The sequence below is a fragment of the Haliotis rufescens genome, unplaced genomic scaffold, assembly GCF_023055435.1.
Source record: "Haliotis rufescens isolate VD_foot unplaced genomic scaffold, xgHalRufe1.0.p SCAF_6, whole genome shotgun sequence".
NCBI lineage: Eukaryota > Metazoa > Mollusca > Gastropoda > Lepetellida > Haliotidae > Haliotis > Haliotis rufescens.
This window is the reverse complement of record NW_025964334.1, coordinates 30,399,096-30,416,722: the sequence shown is the minus strand read 5'-3', so window position 1 is coordinate 30,416,722 and position 17,627 is coordinate 30,399,096. Positions and strand designations below refer to the sequence as shown.

The following is a 17,627-nucleotide window of genomic DNA, read 5'->3' as shown; positions in this document are numbered from 1 at the left end:
TGGTGAATGCACAGGATGTTCACCCCTAATGTTGCCCCTAAATGACAATCCCTCATCAAACCTTCTTTTTGTTAAACATCGCCCTTAGCAACGTTCCAGCCAATCCAGTGACTGATATTAAAAGCAACAATCCACAAGGATGCACAGGCGACTAAGCGTGTACGAGGCGACGAACGGGATCGGATGGTCAGGCTCGCTGACTTGGTTGATGCATGTCATCTTATCCCAATTGCGTGGATCGTTGCTCACGATGTCAATAACTGAATTGTCTGCTCCAGACTCAATTATATACAGACCGCCGTCATATAGCTGGAATATTGCTGAGTGCACCATTAAACAACAAACAAAACACAAACGATGATGCACAATCAGCCAAGTCCTCGAGTCTGACCGTCTGATCCATTTACTCGCCTCCTGCCTGCCGCAGAGGTTTCTGGGCGTCCTATTCTATGTGGAATGCATTGGGACCATATCAAGTTAGTGTTCTGAACATGTAATTGTCCTAGTGAGAAATATGACCCACATCCTTTAGGCAACCGAGACCTGTGCAGTCCTGAAGCACTGTCCTCTGTCAGCATGCCTTTCCTTTTGACATGTGACCTCACTTCCTCCCACATTATGACAAACCATGACATGAAATACTATTCAAGGTGGTTGGATGAACCCAAATCACTCACTCAACTGTGCATGCATTACGAGAGTTGTCTTCCTTGGCATGGGCTTAAAACCAGTTCAAATCCTCTAGTTTCCTGTATTTCTATAACACTTAACACAAGAGTTGCTTAACTTAAGTGAAAACATTACAAGAGAACATTTGAAACATACAATTTTATTATCTTACAAAACGTCACTAAGAAATATCAGATTTGCTGTACACCTTTCAGGCGCTGACAAAATAAGTGCTGGTCTACAGGATACTAAACATTGTAACAATGCTAAATGATATGCTACTTAGAATATGTTGATGTAGTTCTTCATCTTGCCTAAGTTTCTCATTGGAAGGAAGCCTCTGGCATGTATAGCGCTGCATAGAATTTTGAACTTTGAGATATAATCAAGAGTAAACAAGCTTCATTTGACAGGCAGTTGTGATATGCTTCAATTTTAGTTTATAAATTCACGTTTCTTCCACCATTTCCACGAAATAGTAATCTAATGCATAGAAAACCAAAATTTAATTCAAGTTCAATTATTTTATTCAAAGGGTTGCAAACACTTCCCAATTTCAATGACATGATAATTTTGCCATTTCAAACAAATGGAAGAGAAACAAAACAATCTAGTTAAGCAAATATGACTTTCTATATCCAATCCTTGGTAAAAGGTGAACTCTACTGCAAATTCAGCAGTTTTTAGTAAGGCAATAAGCACTGAAAAGCACAGATGGTATTTTAGTCTTATTGGTATATCAGGTGAGTATACAAGGTACAGACAAAACTACAAGTTTACAACTTATCATCTTATTTACAATGACAATACCACTGAGCAAGTTCTCTCGTCAGAGTACTTTTGAACACCAAGCTGCATTTGACTAGATATATCAGAAAAGTTGCTACCAACAAAAATTTGAACACAGCAAAACTAAATCCATGCTTTACCAAAATTCAAAACATTTTTACATGGGTTTCTGAAAATTGTCTGCAGTCATGATGATCTAGGTAATATTGTCCCTGAAAACAAACATAGCCAGCAATTATTTAGCTAACTGACTTCAAATTAAATAAGATTACTGTCCATTTGTAAGTACAGACATATCAAATACATGGTTTATTCAAAACAAGGTGGAATGTCTCTGAAGTCCCCGAATCTTTTAATTAATTTTGACCTCCAGACAAAGGCCTGGGACAAGTGCCCTTTATAGACAGTTTCATATTTTTATAAATAATTAAACATTTCTGAATCAATAGGGGTAATCTCATTTGTAGATTTAAAAAAAAGACTCGAGAACTTTAAAGACAACCCCTGTTTAATGTGGTATATGAAAAACAAAAAGAGCCAGGTATCCTACTGAAGTTCCTTTTGGCTTGAAATATCAAATCTATATTGAGGCAAACACATATTCAAACATATTTCATATCTTAAAATGTCTAAAATGGTTGCCGTAACAAAACAAATTGTTTGACTTGACTGAATACAGGTTTTATGAGAATGTACTGGACAGAACTTCTCATGACATCTTTGGCAATCTAGAAACAACTTATTTCAAATCGTTCTAAAATTTATTGCAAGGACACTTTTAAACTAATAACCAAAGCACTAGATTGAACCAGGGCACCATCTGAAAAAATACTGACAGTAAAACTTGATTCGGAACAATGCCATTTGTTAATGACCAAACACAGGGACAATGCAGCGCCTCATAGTCACCATGGTAACTATGGTTGCATACATTAAAGAAAGGAAAAACATTTTTCTTTTCGATCAAAGTCAAAATGTCCTGGATCTTGAAAAGCGTAAGACATTTGATAGAAACCATAACAAATACGTTCATATAAAAATTAAAAGATAAAGGGTTCTCATTGAAACCCATTAACAAACTTGACAATTATAATTTGTGTGAGTGTTAACTGAAATCTTTAATAAAAAGTGTCAAATCAGTAACAATGATAAATTGATAAAAAATATTTGTTCGTCTTGAGAACAAAGTTGTGACCTTGTGTTAACAATACTTGATTCAATGTTTAAATTTGACTTCTTATTTAAACATTTCAGAGATTGCGCACAATATTGCTAAAAACATACCCTCACATGTACATTCCATAAATACACAAGTTCCTTTTCAAAGCAACAGCTACCACTCATCCAATTGGTCAGACCTGGTCACATGATGCTATCTTGAAATCATATTGGACAAAGCAGGAAGTCAAAGGTCACAATCCCTGAGCAGCTGTGTACTTGATTCGAACTTTCCGATTGTAAAGCAAAATGTTTCATGACAAAGTCTGGTATTTTGAAAACCTGTTTTAACAAACAAAATCATAGATAATTCTTTATATTCATGTTCGTAATGTTCACGGAGTGCTGGAAATGTTCTCATATTTTATCACAATGCTTGACTTCAACAGCAGTTATCCCCCTTCCCTGTATTGTAAACCTTGGCTTTGTAACACAATCCTGTGAATTCTGTGTAACTGGAGGGATTTTTTCCAAATTGAAACACCTAATTGATCTGTGTTTAAAACTCATCATGGCGAGTAAGAGCTTCCCCAAAGTCAGTGGCTTGACTGCCAACAAACAGATCATACTTGTCGAGAATTTCTTCTTTTGTGAGTTTGCCATCCTGAAAGATAAATGAGTGAAAAAACATAAAAATTATCATCATTATCATAACAGAAACCACAATCTAAGGGTGATTCATACAAGCATCAAATGTTCAGACACAATGAATTGATGACACTTATGGCACATGTATTAATTCTGTAACAAAGGAATGTGTCATTATAATAGGGGTGGGTGGGCCAATCCCTAAACAATTTTCAACATGTTCAAATACATAACTGTTTTATTTGAAAAAGTATAACTGTCAGGACCCTCCTTCTATAATATTGTGATAAATATTGGCGACCCCCATCTTTCGTTGTCATTTTTCTTCACGACACCTAACCCTTAATCTCTTTAATAAATTTCCAGTCCCTAAGTTTTTCCTTGTGGCAAGCAGTCTTGCAGTCAAAGAATGAGTTGTAAGTGCATGTGGTTTCATGTGGCAGCCATAAATGACCCAGCTACATCCCACCGGCCTGCAAATAACCACGTCTGGACCAGGCAAACCAGTGATTGAAAGCAAGAGCAACTATCCAAGTCATTCTAAAAAAACAATTTAATGTTAGTATTAGGAAACAGTGTACCTAAGATGGGACTGGATGTCTAGAATTGTATCAAAAGCATTTTTGAGGATGAGATTTCCATAACTTCACAAGGCACATAAAAGTCTTCTCTTGAATTGTTAAGCCTTCGGTCCCCGATTCTTCACACAACTTACATGTTAACTGCACCTACTAATGTGCCTCTGCTACCCGTTATATAGCAAAAGTTAAAAAACAAATATACCCTTGTATTTATGTTTCTTTTCTTTTAAAATTTCACACACAAAAATAGATTCATCTTAACAAATCCCAACTGATATCATTTCTATTTAAGTCTAGGCCAGGCCAGGCCAACCAGAGGTCGAAAGCATGATCCTCGATCCTCATCACACAGCCCTGGCCACACAGTGACCACCCAATCCACCTAACCTATTCTAACCCAGAAATCCCAAACAGGGGGATTTTCATAGGTCATGAACAGAGTTGAAGATCAAGCTCGATCAATAAATGAGGACACATGCAAGTAAACTTCTACAACAAAACATGACAATGATCAATGAATGTAAAGTGTAGTCCAATATACAACTGCAACTCACAGCATCCAAGCAAAGCAGTAACTACAAAGCTAGAAGGGTGTCATATGAGAGTGAGGGAAACAAGAGTGCCACAGGTAAGGTGCATATGGTGACACACAGATCAAGGAGTGCAGGAAATAAGAGGGAGGGTTAAGCTACAAAGGGAGATAAGCAGTGTGGGAGAAACAAGAGTTGAAGAGGCTGAAGATATGGGTGAGGGTAGTTCACGCTATCCAAAACAAATCTAAACCAAAATTCCCATGAACCTGATAAAAAACCACCTGTCAACTTAATAAATCTTGACCTTTTCCTATGAACCAATGAGCAGGCCAGTCCATTGATGGACTGGGGGTGTAAGATGGTCAGTGGATAATCTGAACTGTCTGAAAACAGCAATTAGCGATTTGCCTTCTCTACATGGCACAAACATTGGACTCTTGGTCAGTCTCATTAAAATCAGATCTAAGGTCTCGCTGACGCTAAACAAAGATCTGAGGACATCCCATTACGGGTCACGTCAGAACGACCTATCGCGAACTTTAACCAAACACTGAAACGACTAACAAGAAGTCGATATCAGCCAATTAGATAGAAAGCAGCTTTTTCAAGCTTTATGGCACTCGTTTCAACCTGGCGACTTCCATTTCAGACTACGCTTGAAAGATATATTGACAGAGTTCTCGATTAAAATTTTGAAAACTGAACAAACGAACATTCCGGAATGTCTATACTATGGTTCTGATTGTATGGCTGTGCTTCCCACATACTGTGCAACGCCTCCTCCATTCAAATGTTTATCCCACGGAAGCGAGAGATAGACGATAATTTTGACGGAATCAGTCGTACAGGCCGTAACTGTCATTCAGAATACCCCATGTTAACACTTTCGAGGATGCATGATTAGAAAACACATTCCGACTGTCACTTTCATGATCTGGAAAGAGAAGCTTTGATTGGTCGGATGAAAAGTCGTTCTGATGTGACCCATAATGGGATGTCCACAGATCTTTGTTTAGCGATAGCGAGAATTAAGATTTGATTTTAATGAGACTGACGCTTGGTGCAATAATTCTGCCCTGAAGCACCAATGTGATTCTGAGTCATAAATCATTCCTACTGCTGAGACTGTCATAACTCCCAGACTTACACATACACTTACGATGACTTTTGCAACAGGGTCCTGTGGTTCTCCAAAGTTTCCTTGCCTCTATTACTCTGATTTGTGTTTTTCCAATGAACAAAATATGCATCACCAAAGGCACTATATGGTTTCAAAACAAAATTCTGAAGCAATACTCGTCTGCATAAGAAACAAAAACACATACTCCATTACTCCAATGCAACCTTGAAATAACATCAATCCTGTTATTGTGTTATGAAAAAGTATCTTAAAATGAGAAATAAGGCAGAGAGAAAGAACCTTGAACCAAAAAGAAGTAAGCTCGATTTGATAAGCTCAAATGATGCTTTCACCCAAGAATGTGAGGCCTCCTGCCAAGCTGACAAAGATATGCAAAGAGTGAAACCTTAGCTGCAAAATTGTATCCACAGTAAAAACAAAAAACGGTTTCAATGATTACACCAAAAACCAACTCCACTGTATTCATGATTACCAAGCTAGCCCCATCTGCATCCATGGTCACAATTTTATCCAAATCTGTATCCATGGCAACCAACCACAAAATATAACCAAAAACAGACCTAAACACATGCTGAAAGAAATTAAATACTGAGGCTACAAACCTTATCAGCATCAGCCTCATGAATAAGATGCTTCGTCTCCGCCCGCGAGTGATCGTAATCACTTGGAAGGATCCATTCTCTCACTTCCTCCCCATCCATTTTGCCATCTTTGTTTTTATCACGGTACGTATTAAATTGTTCACGTTCACTTTTCACCCATTCAGGCTCCTCCTCACCCTTATCTTTATCAGGCCACATGTCACCTACAAAGGTTAAAGGTCAAACAAAAGATGAGTGAAAGCTTGCTGCGACTAGAGGGCGTATGAGGATCAACAAACCTTATCCGTGTCCGAGGACTCCATTAAGTGAGTAGCCTCAGCCGAACTGTGGTCATAATCCTCAGGGATAATCCATTCCTTAATCTCAGCCTGGTCTAATTTACCGTCCTTGTTTTTGTCTCGGTAACTGGCGAACTGCTCGCGCTCAGATGCCACCCAATCGGGTTCACCGTCATGGTGGTCATCTTCCTCATCATCATCGTCATCCTCATCGTCCCAAATGTCCGCTAGAATTAGTTGTACATGGAATACACGTGCAAACATCAATTTGTTACCATGGTAACCTTTCTGAATGGGCATCATTTGTCAACTGAACATGTGAATGAGATGCTGTTTTTCAGCCAAATAACAGAGGCTTGTAAATAATGAAGTCTAGGTCACGCAATCCAGGTCCCAACAGCTTGAGCATTGAATCATGCCAGTCTCATATACATCAACCATGTCATGTACTGGGACAAACTGGTACCCCATGTCCTTGTATGTCCCTGTGTGTCCTTGTGTGTCCCTGTGTGTCCTTGTATGTCCCTGGATGTCCCTGTGTGTCCCTGTGTGTCCTTGTACGTCCCTGTGTCCTTGTGTGTCCTTATATGTCCCTGTGTCCTTGTGTGTCCCTGTATGTCCCTGTGTCCTTGTGTGACTCTGTATGTCCCTGTGTGACCTTGTGTGTCCCTGTACGTCCCTGTACATCCCTGTGCGTCCCTGTGTGTCCTTGTGTGTCCTTGTATGTCCCTGTGTGTCCTTGTATGTCCTTGTATGTCCCTGTGTCTCTGTACATCCGTGTGTCCCTGTATGTCTGTGTCCCTGTATGTCCCTGTGTGTCCTTGTATGTCCCTGTGTGTCCTTGTATGTCCCTGTGTGTCCTTGTATGTCCCTGTGTGTCCTTGTTTGTCCCTGTGTGTCCTTGAATGTCCTTGTATGTCCCTGTGTCTCTGTACATCCGTGTGTCCCTGTATGTCTGTGTCCCTGTATGTCCCTGTGTGTCCTTGTATGTCCCTGTGTGTCCTTGTATGTCCTTGTGTGTCCCTGTATGTCCTTGTGTGTCCTTGTATGTCCTTGTATGTCCTTGTATGTCCTTGTATGTCCCTGTACATCCCTGTGCGTCCCTGTACGTCCTTGTATGTCCCTGTGTGATCTTGTAAATGTTTTATGTATATGAAAAAACTGTGGATTCTGAACCCCAAGAGTGAGTGAGTGAGTGAGTGTGGCCTTTTTTCCAAATAGTATCTGCCTTTTGAAGAACATTTAAGATATTATATACAAGTTTATGCTTATGTTGCTCAGTGATTCTTAAAGCACTTGGAATCTTTTAACTTAATATCACACTTAAATACACATCTTTTATTCCAAAAGTATCTTCCCTTCAAACAAATCCTAAGTTATTATATTCAGGTTTATGTTCATAAGCATATGTTGAGATAGGCAGTAAGGTAAAACCAGTTCGAGTATATACTGGGCTTGGTTATTGCAAAACTTTGCAACTCATTCTTTTTGAAAATAGGTTTCTTTTAAAACTATGAATCGATATACATGTTATATCATGATATATCGCATGGGTGGCATATTGTGTCATATCATAAGGTGCAAATTAACAATACCTCTGTGAATCATGTCACCACTAACATTGCCTAATAAAGACATAATACAAGTTGTATACTCAAAGCTAGATCATAGTAGCTTTCTAATCTACCAATCAATATCATGGCTTCTAAATTCTCGATGAGCGAAGCATCCAACCAAGCATATCTGATTTCAGTATCTCGAAAATGAAGTTAATCCGATTGTAAATGACATAGGCTGTGCTTTTATTTAGATGTAGATATTTTTCACCCCCTGTCGTTTCTGAGCACCATGGCAACTATACCCAAAGGGGGAATCACGAAAGGAATATTTGTGTTCTCTGTGGACTTTCTTTTGTTCAAATTGAAATTTCCAAACCAAGGTGGTAAAAAACATCAAGGGGAATCAATTTAGAAATCTGACACCTGATTGGCTTAAGAACCCACACAACCTTCCAATAGACTTGCTGGTTACAATTTGCTCAGGGTTCACCTGACACGACCTATGGAAGTGTTGTCAGATCTCCAAGCAGAGAGATATTGTGACGACTGGGCCCACATCCTTTTCTATTCCCTAGAATTTGATCTTAAAACTTTGCCTATAGCCAGTAAAATGCAGTATGTCACAGCATGTTTGACAGAATAATAATCAGCAAAGACGATCTTTTAATGTATATGTATGTATCCATGCTCAATATGTATATGACATGTGTGACTGCAAATCATTCCATGTTTTATAGGTCATGTAGAAAGTAGAAAAGTCTTAGTGTTGTCAGCAATTGAAACAAACACCATGAAACAATAGCAACATCATGATTTTAGTGATGGGGTGAAGAACCTGCCAAGGTTCATGATTATTACTAAATAAAAGCATGATTTACTTACCAATATATTCTTCAATACTGATAAATCCATCTTTATCTTTGTCAATATCTTCCAGAGTTTCCTGCAGAAGTGAAACAAGACATTAAGATTCATCAGATTTGGAAAAATCTGTCTCTCGAAAACAAATGTAATAAGGGGGTTCTGAATGTGCAAACATTTAGCCATGTAGTATATTGTTGTAAATACTTTATACATCCTGTCTTTTCCAAGTCCCATGGCATCTCCACCCTCAAGAGTCTACAATTTAGGATAGATTTGTGTTCTGTGGCAGTTTCCTTTAGCAAGATCAAAATTATCAAATCAAGGTGATAAAGAAATGAAGGCAAACTGCTAAGAAAGCTGACATCTGACTAGTTCAAGAACCCACACTTCTTTCATTTGGATTGGGTGGTCAAAGTTGGCTCAGGGTTCACCTAATGTCACCTCCTATGAACATGACCTCATATCTCCATGAGAGAGTTTCCTATCAGAGTAACGACATTATTTTGGTGAAACAAACAGAGTTAAAGGATAAATTTCGTGGTTTATATGAAATGTTTGAATACGACAGATATTTTTCCAGAATTTAATTGCCCATAATTAAGGGTGCATATAACACACGAGTGTGTATTTGACGCGAATAAATAAGTCTTATGTACATTGATCAATCGGAAGGGGTGCTAATTGGGATTGTTCACTAGCCAATATATCAGCAAATATCGCCGTGGGCGCTTTTTAGAGCGGGGCGCTTATTACGTTGAACATGGTATGTATATGGGATATGGGATATCTCCATATGGGATAGTACTAGCCAAGTTCGCTGATCAGCCTTGATAATCACATGTGTTACATCACCATTGTGTAATTAGAAATACATATTCATACAATTGGGATCGATGACATGCATCAACCAAGTCAGCAAGCCTGACCACCCGATCCCGTTAGTCGACTCTTACAACGAGCATAGTCACCTTTGATGGCAAGAATGGGTTACTGAAGACCTATTCTACCCCAGATCTTCATGGGTAGGGACAGGGGTGATGGAGGTAGAGACATCACTTTCGCAAAGAACAGAGATATGATGCACTGGATAAGTAAGAATGAGTTCTATCAAGAATGTGAAAAATAATCATACGTGGACAACAATCTCCCTCATGTGTTCAGCATCTTCAGGATGAAGAAAGTCCATGAATTCCTCTTTAGAAAGTTTGCTGTCCCTATCTTTGTCTGCTTTCTCCCACCGCCTCTTGTCTCGCTGAATCATGTCGCGGTACTCATAAGTGGGGGAGCCTTCTTCTGGTTCTGCAAAGGACAGTACGTATTACAACTGGGGTAGACACCATAAGCTAGTCCACAACTCATTTCACATCAGTTGTCTATTTCACTATTTTACCCATAAGGGCTTGCAGATGAGGTGAAATTATTTTCAGTAACTTTCACTCAGCATCATATGTTTTGCTTCATGCTGATTGGCTAGTGTTTTTTAATTGTTTCATTTGCAATGTTCGTGAAGAGACCCATAGCAATGGGATGTGATATGAATACATAGTTGCAAATAATTGAAGATGATTTCAATCTTTGTTCAAAACGTCACAAATTATTTTCTATAACATTGTTCCAACAACAGATAGTTGGGCAAACCCATATTTTTTTGGTACATATTTCAGAAAAAAAAGGACCATGGTTAAAATAAAGGATAAGCTACAAGGAATTATGGATTATCCAAATCCACATCTTTCATGTGTGTGGGTTCACTTCTTGACTTGGATAGTGTGAATCCCATGCCACCGCCCAACCCCTACCCCCATTAATCTGGGGTCTGCCTCTGCCTCCAGTAATTCCTTAAGATAAGACATGCCTATTGTACCTAGCCTGGAAGACTTACCATCAGGGTAGCCATATGTCCTCTTCTTGTAGGACGTCCACAGAAGCTTGTCATCAGCATCTGGCTCGTGGTCCTTCCACATCCGATCCGTATCCGTGATGATGTACCGTTTCTGGACGTACTGGATCCATTCCTTTAACTCCTCTTCTGTGACAAAACCGTTTCCATCCTTGTCAATCTTGTCCACGATCAACCTGCAAAATATACAAATTAATTTAGTTTATTATTGATATATAGAGCTAATCAGTATATTCCAGCTATGTCACAAGAGCCTGTAAAGAACAGACTGTAGGCTGGTTGATACGGTGAGCCACACCATGTGATCAGGGTGCGAAGAAATAGCATCAATCAAGTCACCTAGCTTCAGCACCTGATCTACCTTAGTATAATTAACTCATCACACCGAAGACCCGAGTTCGATTCCCGACATGGGTACAATATGTGAAGCCTATTTCTGGTGTCCCCTGCTGTGATATTGCTGGAATATTGCTAAAAGCGGCGTAAAACCATACTCACTCACTCACTCACTCACTCTAGACAGTTCCTTCCAAGAATCCTAACAGTAACAGGGTGAGATGATCAGAAGTACTTAATTTGTGCTACACTGATTTTAGTAAAACCATGTTACAATAGAAGTTATCCACCGGTCTCGTGGGTGACATTGGGTGATGTTCCCTCTTTGTCAATTTATGTTCCCCTTGCCTGAACATACACTAACATAGATGGTACATAAACCCATGTCAACCAAGGGGCCGGTGGATTACAAATTAATTATACAGCAGGTATGTTTTAGGCATGCATGCTTTGGCTGAATTGGTAAGAATACCATAGTTAGGCATTTATTCACTTCATTGTTGCTGAATACAAACTTAAGATTTATTTCCCCTAGAAAATACTGTATTCGACATAATAAGCGCCCCGCTCTAATAAGCGCCCACGGCGATATTTGCTAATATATTGGCTAGTGAACAATCTGAATTAGCACCCATTCAGATTGATCAATGTACACAAGACTTATTTATTTGTGTATAATACGCAGTCATGTGTTACATGCACCCTTAATTATGGGCAAAAAATCCTTGAAAAATATATTTGTCATATATAAACATTTCAGGCTGTCAGCATAAACCAAGAAATTTACAAACTTTCAACTCTGTTTTTTTTCCTCCAAAATAATATTCCAATAAGGGCTCCCTATTTCTAATTGTGAGAGCGCCCTGGGCGCTTATTACGTCGAATACGGCATTGTAAATAGTCTGAGTTTGGCATCATACATCATTAATTCAAGAAACAAAATTGCGCTTGGTATGCTGCATATGCCAACAGTTCGGTTCGGTCTCAGCCAATCAAAATCCAACATTCATGTGTAAGGCAAGATACATAGAACTATAATTTCCTGAGAGAAGATGGTTACTCACCCAAGTCTATCCTGACTCTCCTCGGGGCTGAGCTGGTCGAAGGTCTTGGCATCATCCTTGCCCAGGAAGGCATCATGGTCATAATTGTTATTGTGTTCACCATGATCTTCATGATCCTGTTCACTCAGCGTCTTAAGAACAACAATGTCAAATAAGATACTCGCGGAAGTCATTTAGAAGATCAACATTTTTTTTATAGATTTATTGTTTGCGATTCATGACATCAGGAGTTTAATTAATGAATGATGTTGTACCATGTGTACTGCACAATATTACAACCTGTCATAACAACTTTTTATTAATCAAATCTGGGTCAAAGAAACCAGTGGTTGATAGCATGAGCATCTATCCATCTCACTGGGACAAGGATGACTTTGGCAGGTCGCACACTGTAACCACCTTATCATTTTACTTTCTAACTAGTTTCAGTCAGCTCTTATGTCAAGCATGTGGTACTAACAACTTATTTGCCCCGGAGTGTTGGCAGAATCCTAAGTGAGAGCGAAGTAATGATAGAGTTTGTTTGTTTGTTGTTATAAGGCCACTTATACTTTTGCGTTTCCACACCACACAGGGTCATGTTGCAGGACTCGCGTTTGTGATTTGCTGTAAAAGCGATTATCAACCAGAACGGCAGGGTCAATGGGAAGAGATGTGACTTGAAGGACTGTATTGTTGGTGCTGACTTCTGTGTGAGAGAGAGCGAGTTCCACAAAAAAAGACAGCAATGCTAAAACCTAGAGCTGAAGGTCTTTAACTTTGATTCAGGAACCTACAGTTGGAATTGTTGATGTGCCCGAAGTGCTCTTGCTGGGGCATACTGCCTGTGAGATCTTTTGAGTGCAGTTCCATGCACTGCTTACATGTAATGAAACAGGCCCTCAGTTCTCTTAGATGCTTGTACATAATGCTGGGACTTCAAACCTGGTTTAACATGTGATCTTAATTTAGTTTGGATCTTTTACAGCCTTTGTTGACTTGAAATCCCTGTCCCCAGACTGTTGCAATAGCCCAGCCTTGACAATATTCAGAGATTGTGCAAGAGTAGGAGCAGTGTCTTTGGTGATGAGATGAAGAATTGCACCAATGTTTCTGAGATGGTAATAGCCTGTCGTACAGAGATAACTGACATGTTCTTCCACGGTGATCTTAGAGTCAAGACACACACCCAGGCTCTTGACAGCAGATGAGAATATTATAGGTTACTAATACTATTGGATTAATTTCATGAGTATGCAAGAATGTGATAATCCCTTCAAACATAACAGCTGAACTACATTCTTTATGATGGAATATCAACTGACACTGACCTACTAAAACAGTTGACCATGATATTATCAAATATTATAGCTAAAATGGATAGAATTATCATTAAACCGCCCACATGTTATCAGAAATCAGCGTTACCCTTATAATATTCCCTGACATGATCATAACAAGAAAACAGCATTATCACTATCCTCCACCATGGGGTACATTACAATTTTGCTTGTTCAACTAGAGAATATTAACTATAAAAATGAATTCTATAATGCCTAGAGAAGAGACAGGCACTTGGACTGCTCTATGTCATCAGAAAAAAATTATTAAATGTGAAATTAATACACCCAAAAGGCCAAGAGGATCTGTACCTGAACGTTCTCATAATTGTAACACAGATAACATTCCAATAATCTAGAACTAAACCATACAGGTAATAAAACATGGAACAGGGTCAAGAACATGAAACTACCAACCTGTTTCCCTCCCTGTCTATACAACATGTACCCCCAAAAATATTCACTGTTTATTTATCACTGACACTTTACATAATGATACATGAATAGTATGATCAGTTTGCGTGGATCGATGCTCATGATACCAATCACTGGATTGTCTGGTCCAGACTCAATTGTCTGGTTGGACACACCGCCGTCAAATAGATGGAATATTGCTGAGTGCAGCGGAAAACAACAAACAAACAAACCCACCAACCAACACTGGCAGTCAGACATAACATGCATAATCTGCATGCTCACAAAAGAATAACACTAATCAGCTGCTAATGAATTCAATCAATATGATAAGTCTACTCAAGTGCGACCACAGAGAATATGATTAAAATCACTCCATAAATTCACCCCAAGCAACCATTATTATGATCATAGACACCATCAATGTAATCATACATGCAAACACCACATTCAAGTTCTGAGATGCTAGGGGAGCAAAAGATGTTACCTTTTCTTTCGTTCTGTCCTTCTTGTCTCCATCAGGCTTGGGGATTGCACTGCTGTAGGACACGGCTAAGACCGCTAGCACCAGGAGTAGGGTGTACGCCCTCATTGCCTGACCGGACGATAGCACCTGTAACCAGACAGCCATTTAACAATTTGTCCATATCAACATGCCACACAATCACAGCCATGTGTCAACAATTACCTGATTTCACTACGTACTTCAACATGTGAGGTGACATGCGGTTTCACAATTCCCTTTTATAGTAACATGGATGCATGCATTTAATGTCTTTTGGTATGACACAGCCTGGATTGAACCACCGACCTCTCTGAGCAGATGTATACTGTAAATCGTGAAATTAATGTGTCTCCAAAAGAATGCGACCACTGGACCCTAGCCAATAATGCGACTCAATATGAAAGCGACACCCCCTCATCTCAAGCATCAGTGGATTTCTATCTAAAGATGTCCTCAGTCAGGTTTAGAATCCTCACCTTAATCCAACCTTACATTAATCCAATCACACACCAAATAGCACCGCTTATTAGTGCTGAGTAAAGTACTTCCGCAAAAACAATACATGCGCGCTGGCTCGTGTCGGCCTTTGACGCAGTCGCAAAGAACAAAGGGTGGCGTCTGTCTGGACTTGCAGGTGTGATCAGTGATGACATAAGTGAGTAGAACTCTTGTCTTGACCCCAGCAGTGACAATTCACAGGACGTTATTAGTGTTTAGATGACGTTGTTTATATACTTTATTTACAAGTGCTGCTCAATAAACAGTGGTGTTGAATACAACAGCGTATGTCTAAGTTGGTATTTTTGCTATCCAAAATGTCTTATTGTTGATATAAATGCGATGTTTAAAAATGCGAGCAAAGACCACTCGCATTTTTCGCATTTAATTCAAGCTCGCGTTATTTTCAAGATTTACAGTATTCACTACACAACATAGGTGGATGGACTTAAGTCTCATTACAATCTGACCATTGTGTGCCATATACATCAACAGTATATAACTGAGGGACAATACACTTGACAATGTAATACCTTCTTTTCTGTTTTATTATCATAAATATTATATCCACATCCAGTTAAAGAAGTTTGAGTTACATAGGTTTCACCATATAAAGAATCCAAATAAATGGCAGGTCTCTTAATTGTAGGCTCCTGACTGACTGTATAATTTGCAGCTGAAATGTGACAAGTTGGCACCAGAACAAATATGATACAAGAAATTTTGTTTAATGCTGCAGTAAGCAATATTTAGGCAACATCAAAGCAAACAGTACCAGACCAGTGGTCGATAGCATGAACAATGATCCTTATATCAGGGTAACCAACATGTAGGCAATGGTTGACTTTTGCAACAAGCATGAGATAGATACTGGGGGCATTATTTAGCCCCAGGGAATCCCCACAGGGTGTTCACATCAGATTCTAAGCAGATACAATTTTGAGACATTGCGTTCACATATAGAAACCTTTCTCAAGAGGGTAATAACTTTTCGTCCTCCAGAAAATAACACCCTACTATTCATAAAGATAAGTTGATGCTAACCTGTCACACAGTTACTAATCATAACACAATGATAATAACAATGTCATCATTTAATACATTTTAACAATGTTAACAACCCTTGCTTGAAATGAAATAGCACTGACTGAGTATGGTTTTACGCCGCCTTTAGCAATATTCCAGCAATATTCCAGCAATATCACGGCGGGGGACACCAGAAATTGGCTTCACACATTGTACCCATGTCGGGAATAGAACTCGGGTCTTCGACGTGACAAGCGAACGCTTTAACCACTAGGCTACCCGACCGCCCCTAAATGAAATAGCAAATTTAAACCTGAAAAACGTGTTAAATGAAGCATGGTTTCAGACAAATTGAAACATTGCTGGGTCTGTTTGCCAATATAATATAGCTGGGTATATGAACTGAATATTATATTGCTAAATCATAGTCCCAAATTAGGTGCTGTTTATTGGTTGTTTGTTTCTTTCACAAATTGAAGGACTAATGCTTTATGAGAAAATGAATCAGATTTGGGTGATAAACATGACAAATAAGTCAGAATTATAAAAAGAGGATTCCACTTAACAGCTTAAGTAAATAAAAGGATTTTACTGATTAGTAGATGAGGCGGACATGTAAATGAGATGGAAAAATAACTGGACCAAAAGTGTAAGTATCAACATCATGATTTCCCGAATTTATACATGCACAAAACAAAAAAGTGTGATAAACAAGAAATTAATGGCACAAAGGCTTAAACATTGATAAAAAAAGCAACTGGCGTTTCCTGACCAAAATGAGTTAGCGTGAAGTGCAGGGGTTGTATCCTTGATCTGACGAGTCAGTTTCGGATGCTGACGTGGCACCAGCGATGCTAGCTGACTAAGCGCCCGTAGACCCCCTAACTGAGAATTACAATACCCCTCTGCATTTACCAGATCTGCTGCACGCCTCCCAAGTAATAAACCGCGGTTCAACACAAGAGTTATTACGTCAAATACTTTCGTTTTTGAGAATTTTGAAGTTTATTGGTTCATAAAGGCTGGAGACGTTGGAAAGTTTTTCAAAAAAGGTAGAATGACAAGACAGTGGTCAGTTGGTAATGGTTTAGCCGTAGTCCTTATTACAGTGATTGTTGATTGTTATGAATGATAGCGTCTCAGAGATGTTTACTCAACCGTGGAGGGCTGTCCGCGATGGCACTTCCGTCAATATCTACCTGTCAAACCTATGGGTGACATATCTGACATATCTCATTTAAATAATGATAAAAGGTAGTGCTAGCCGGGAAGGGATCAAGCAAACACAAACAAATAACTAATTACTCACTTTACAATATATCAATATCTCTGAGTGTTGAAACCGTGAACTGAAATCATTAAACGTTTTCAATAATAAACCCTTCATTCATGAGAAATGTACCGACATTGCTATAGCGATCAATGTAGGTCAAGTTTGACAAGTGCGTGCTCACTTACCATGATGATATGCAAACGCAGATTGCGTGGTTTATTAGCTGTGAAGCAGCTGTAACGCCTGACAGTCCTCGATCGAACGGGGCCTTGCTGACAAAAGAAAATCAACACACCAAAAATCACACTGCAGGCTTATATACTTACCTCACCACCGCTGAGGCAATTGACCTTCCTAACCCCAGAGCGGCAACTTGTATAGACCAATCAAAATACAGAATGGAACCCATGTGGTCTGCATTAACCAATCAAATTTTGGCCAACGTGGCCGTTGCAAAAACCAACCAATAG

The 17,627-nt window shown here is 39.1% G+C and overlaps 1 protein-coding gene across 5 annotated transcripts; it reads right to left on the bottom strand.

The window, feature by feature from the left end:
- Positions 1-813: 813 nt before the first annotated feature.
- Positions 814-17,581, bottom strand: LOC124141022 (calumenin-B-like). Of its 5 annotated transcripts, none has more exons than XM_046508867.2 (9): positions 17,484-17,581; positions 17,194-17,233; positions 14,343-14,468; positions 12,123-12,253; positions 10,705-10,898; positions 9,955-10,121; positions 8,841-8,901; positions 6,400-6,626; positions 814-3,280 (listed from the first exon to the last, which is right to left on the bottom strand). In XM_046508867.2, the coding sequence occupies exons 1-9, from the start codon at positions 17,564-17,566 to the stop codon at positions 3,176-3,178; spliced, it is 1,134 nt and encodes a 377-aa protein (XP_046364823.2). In that variant the 5' UTR covers positions 17,567-17,581; the 3' UTR covers positions 814-3,175. The 5 variants fall into 5 exon arrangements, with proteins under 5 accessions (XP_046364823.2, XP_046364824.2, XP_046364819.2 ...); XM_046508868.2 differs by lacking the exon at positions 6,400-6,626 and adding an exon at positions 6,122-6,324; XM_046508863.2 differs by having other exon boundaries at positions 17,343-17,533.
- Positions 17,582-17,627: the final 46 nt, after the last annotated feature.

Excerpts from the sequence above, each read along its gene's own strand:
- LOC124141022 (XM_046508867.2), bottom strand. The coding sequence starts at position 17,566 with ATGGGTTCCATTCTGTATTTTGATTGGTCTATACAAGTTGCCGCTCTG. Across the intron at positions 6,627-8,840 it reads CAGTATTGAAGAATATATTG|CGGACATTTGGGACGATGAG; the intron begins GTAAGTAAATCA and ends AACTAATTCTAG. Across the intron at positions 3,281-6,399 it reads AGTCCTCGGACACGGATAAG|GATGGCAAACTCACAAAAGA; the intron begins GTTTGTTGATCC and ends TTTATCTTTCAG.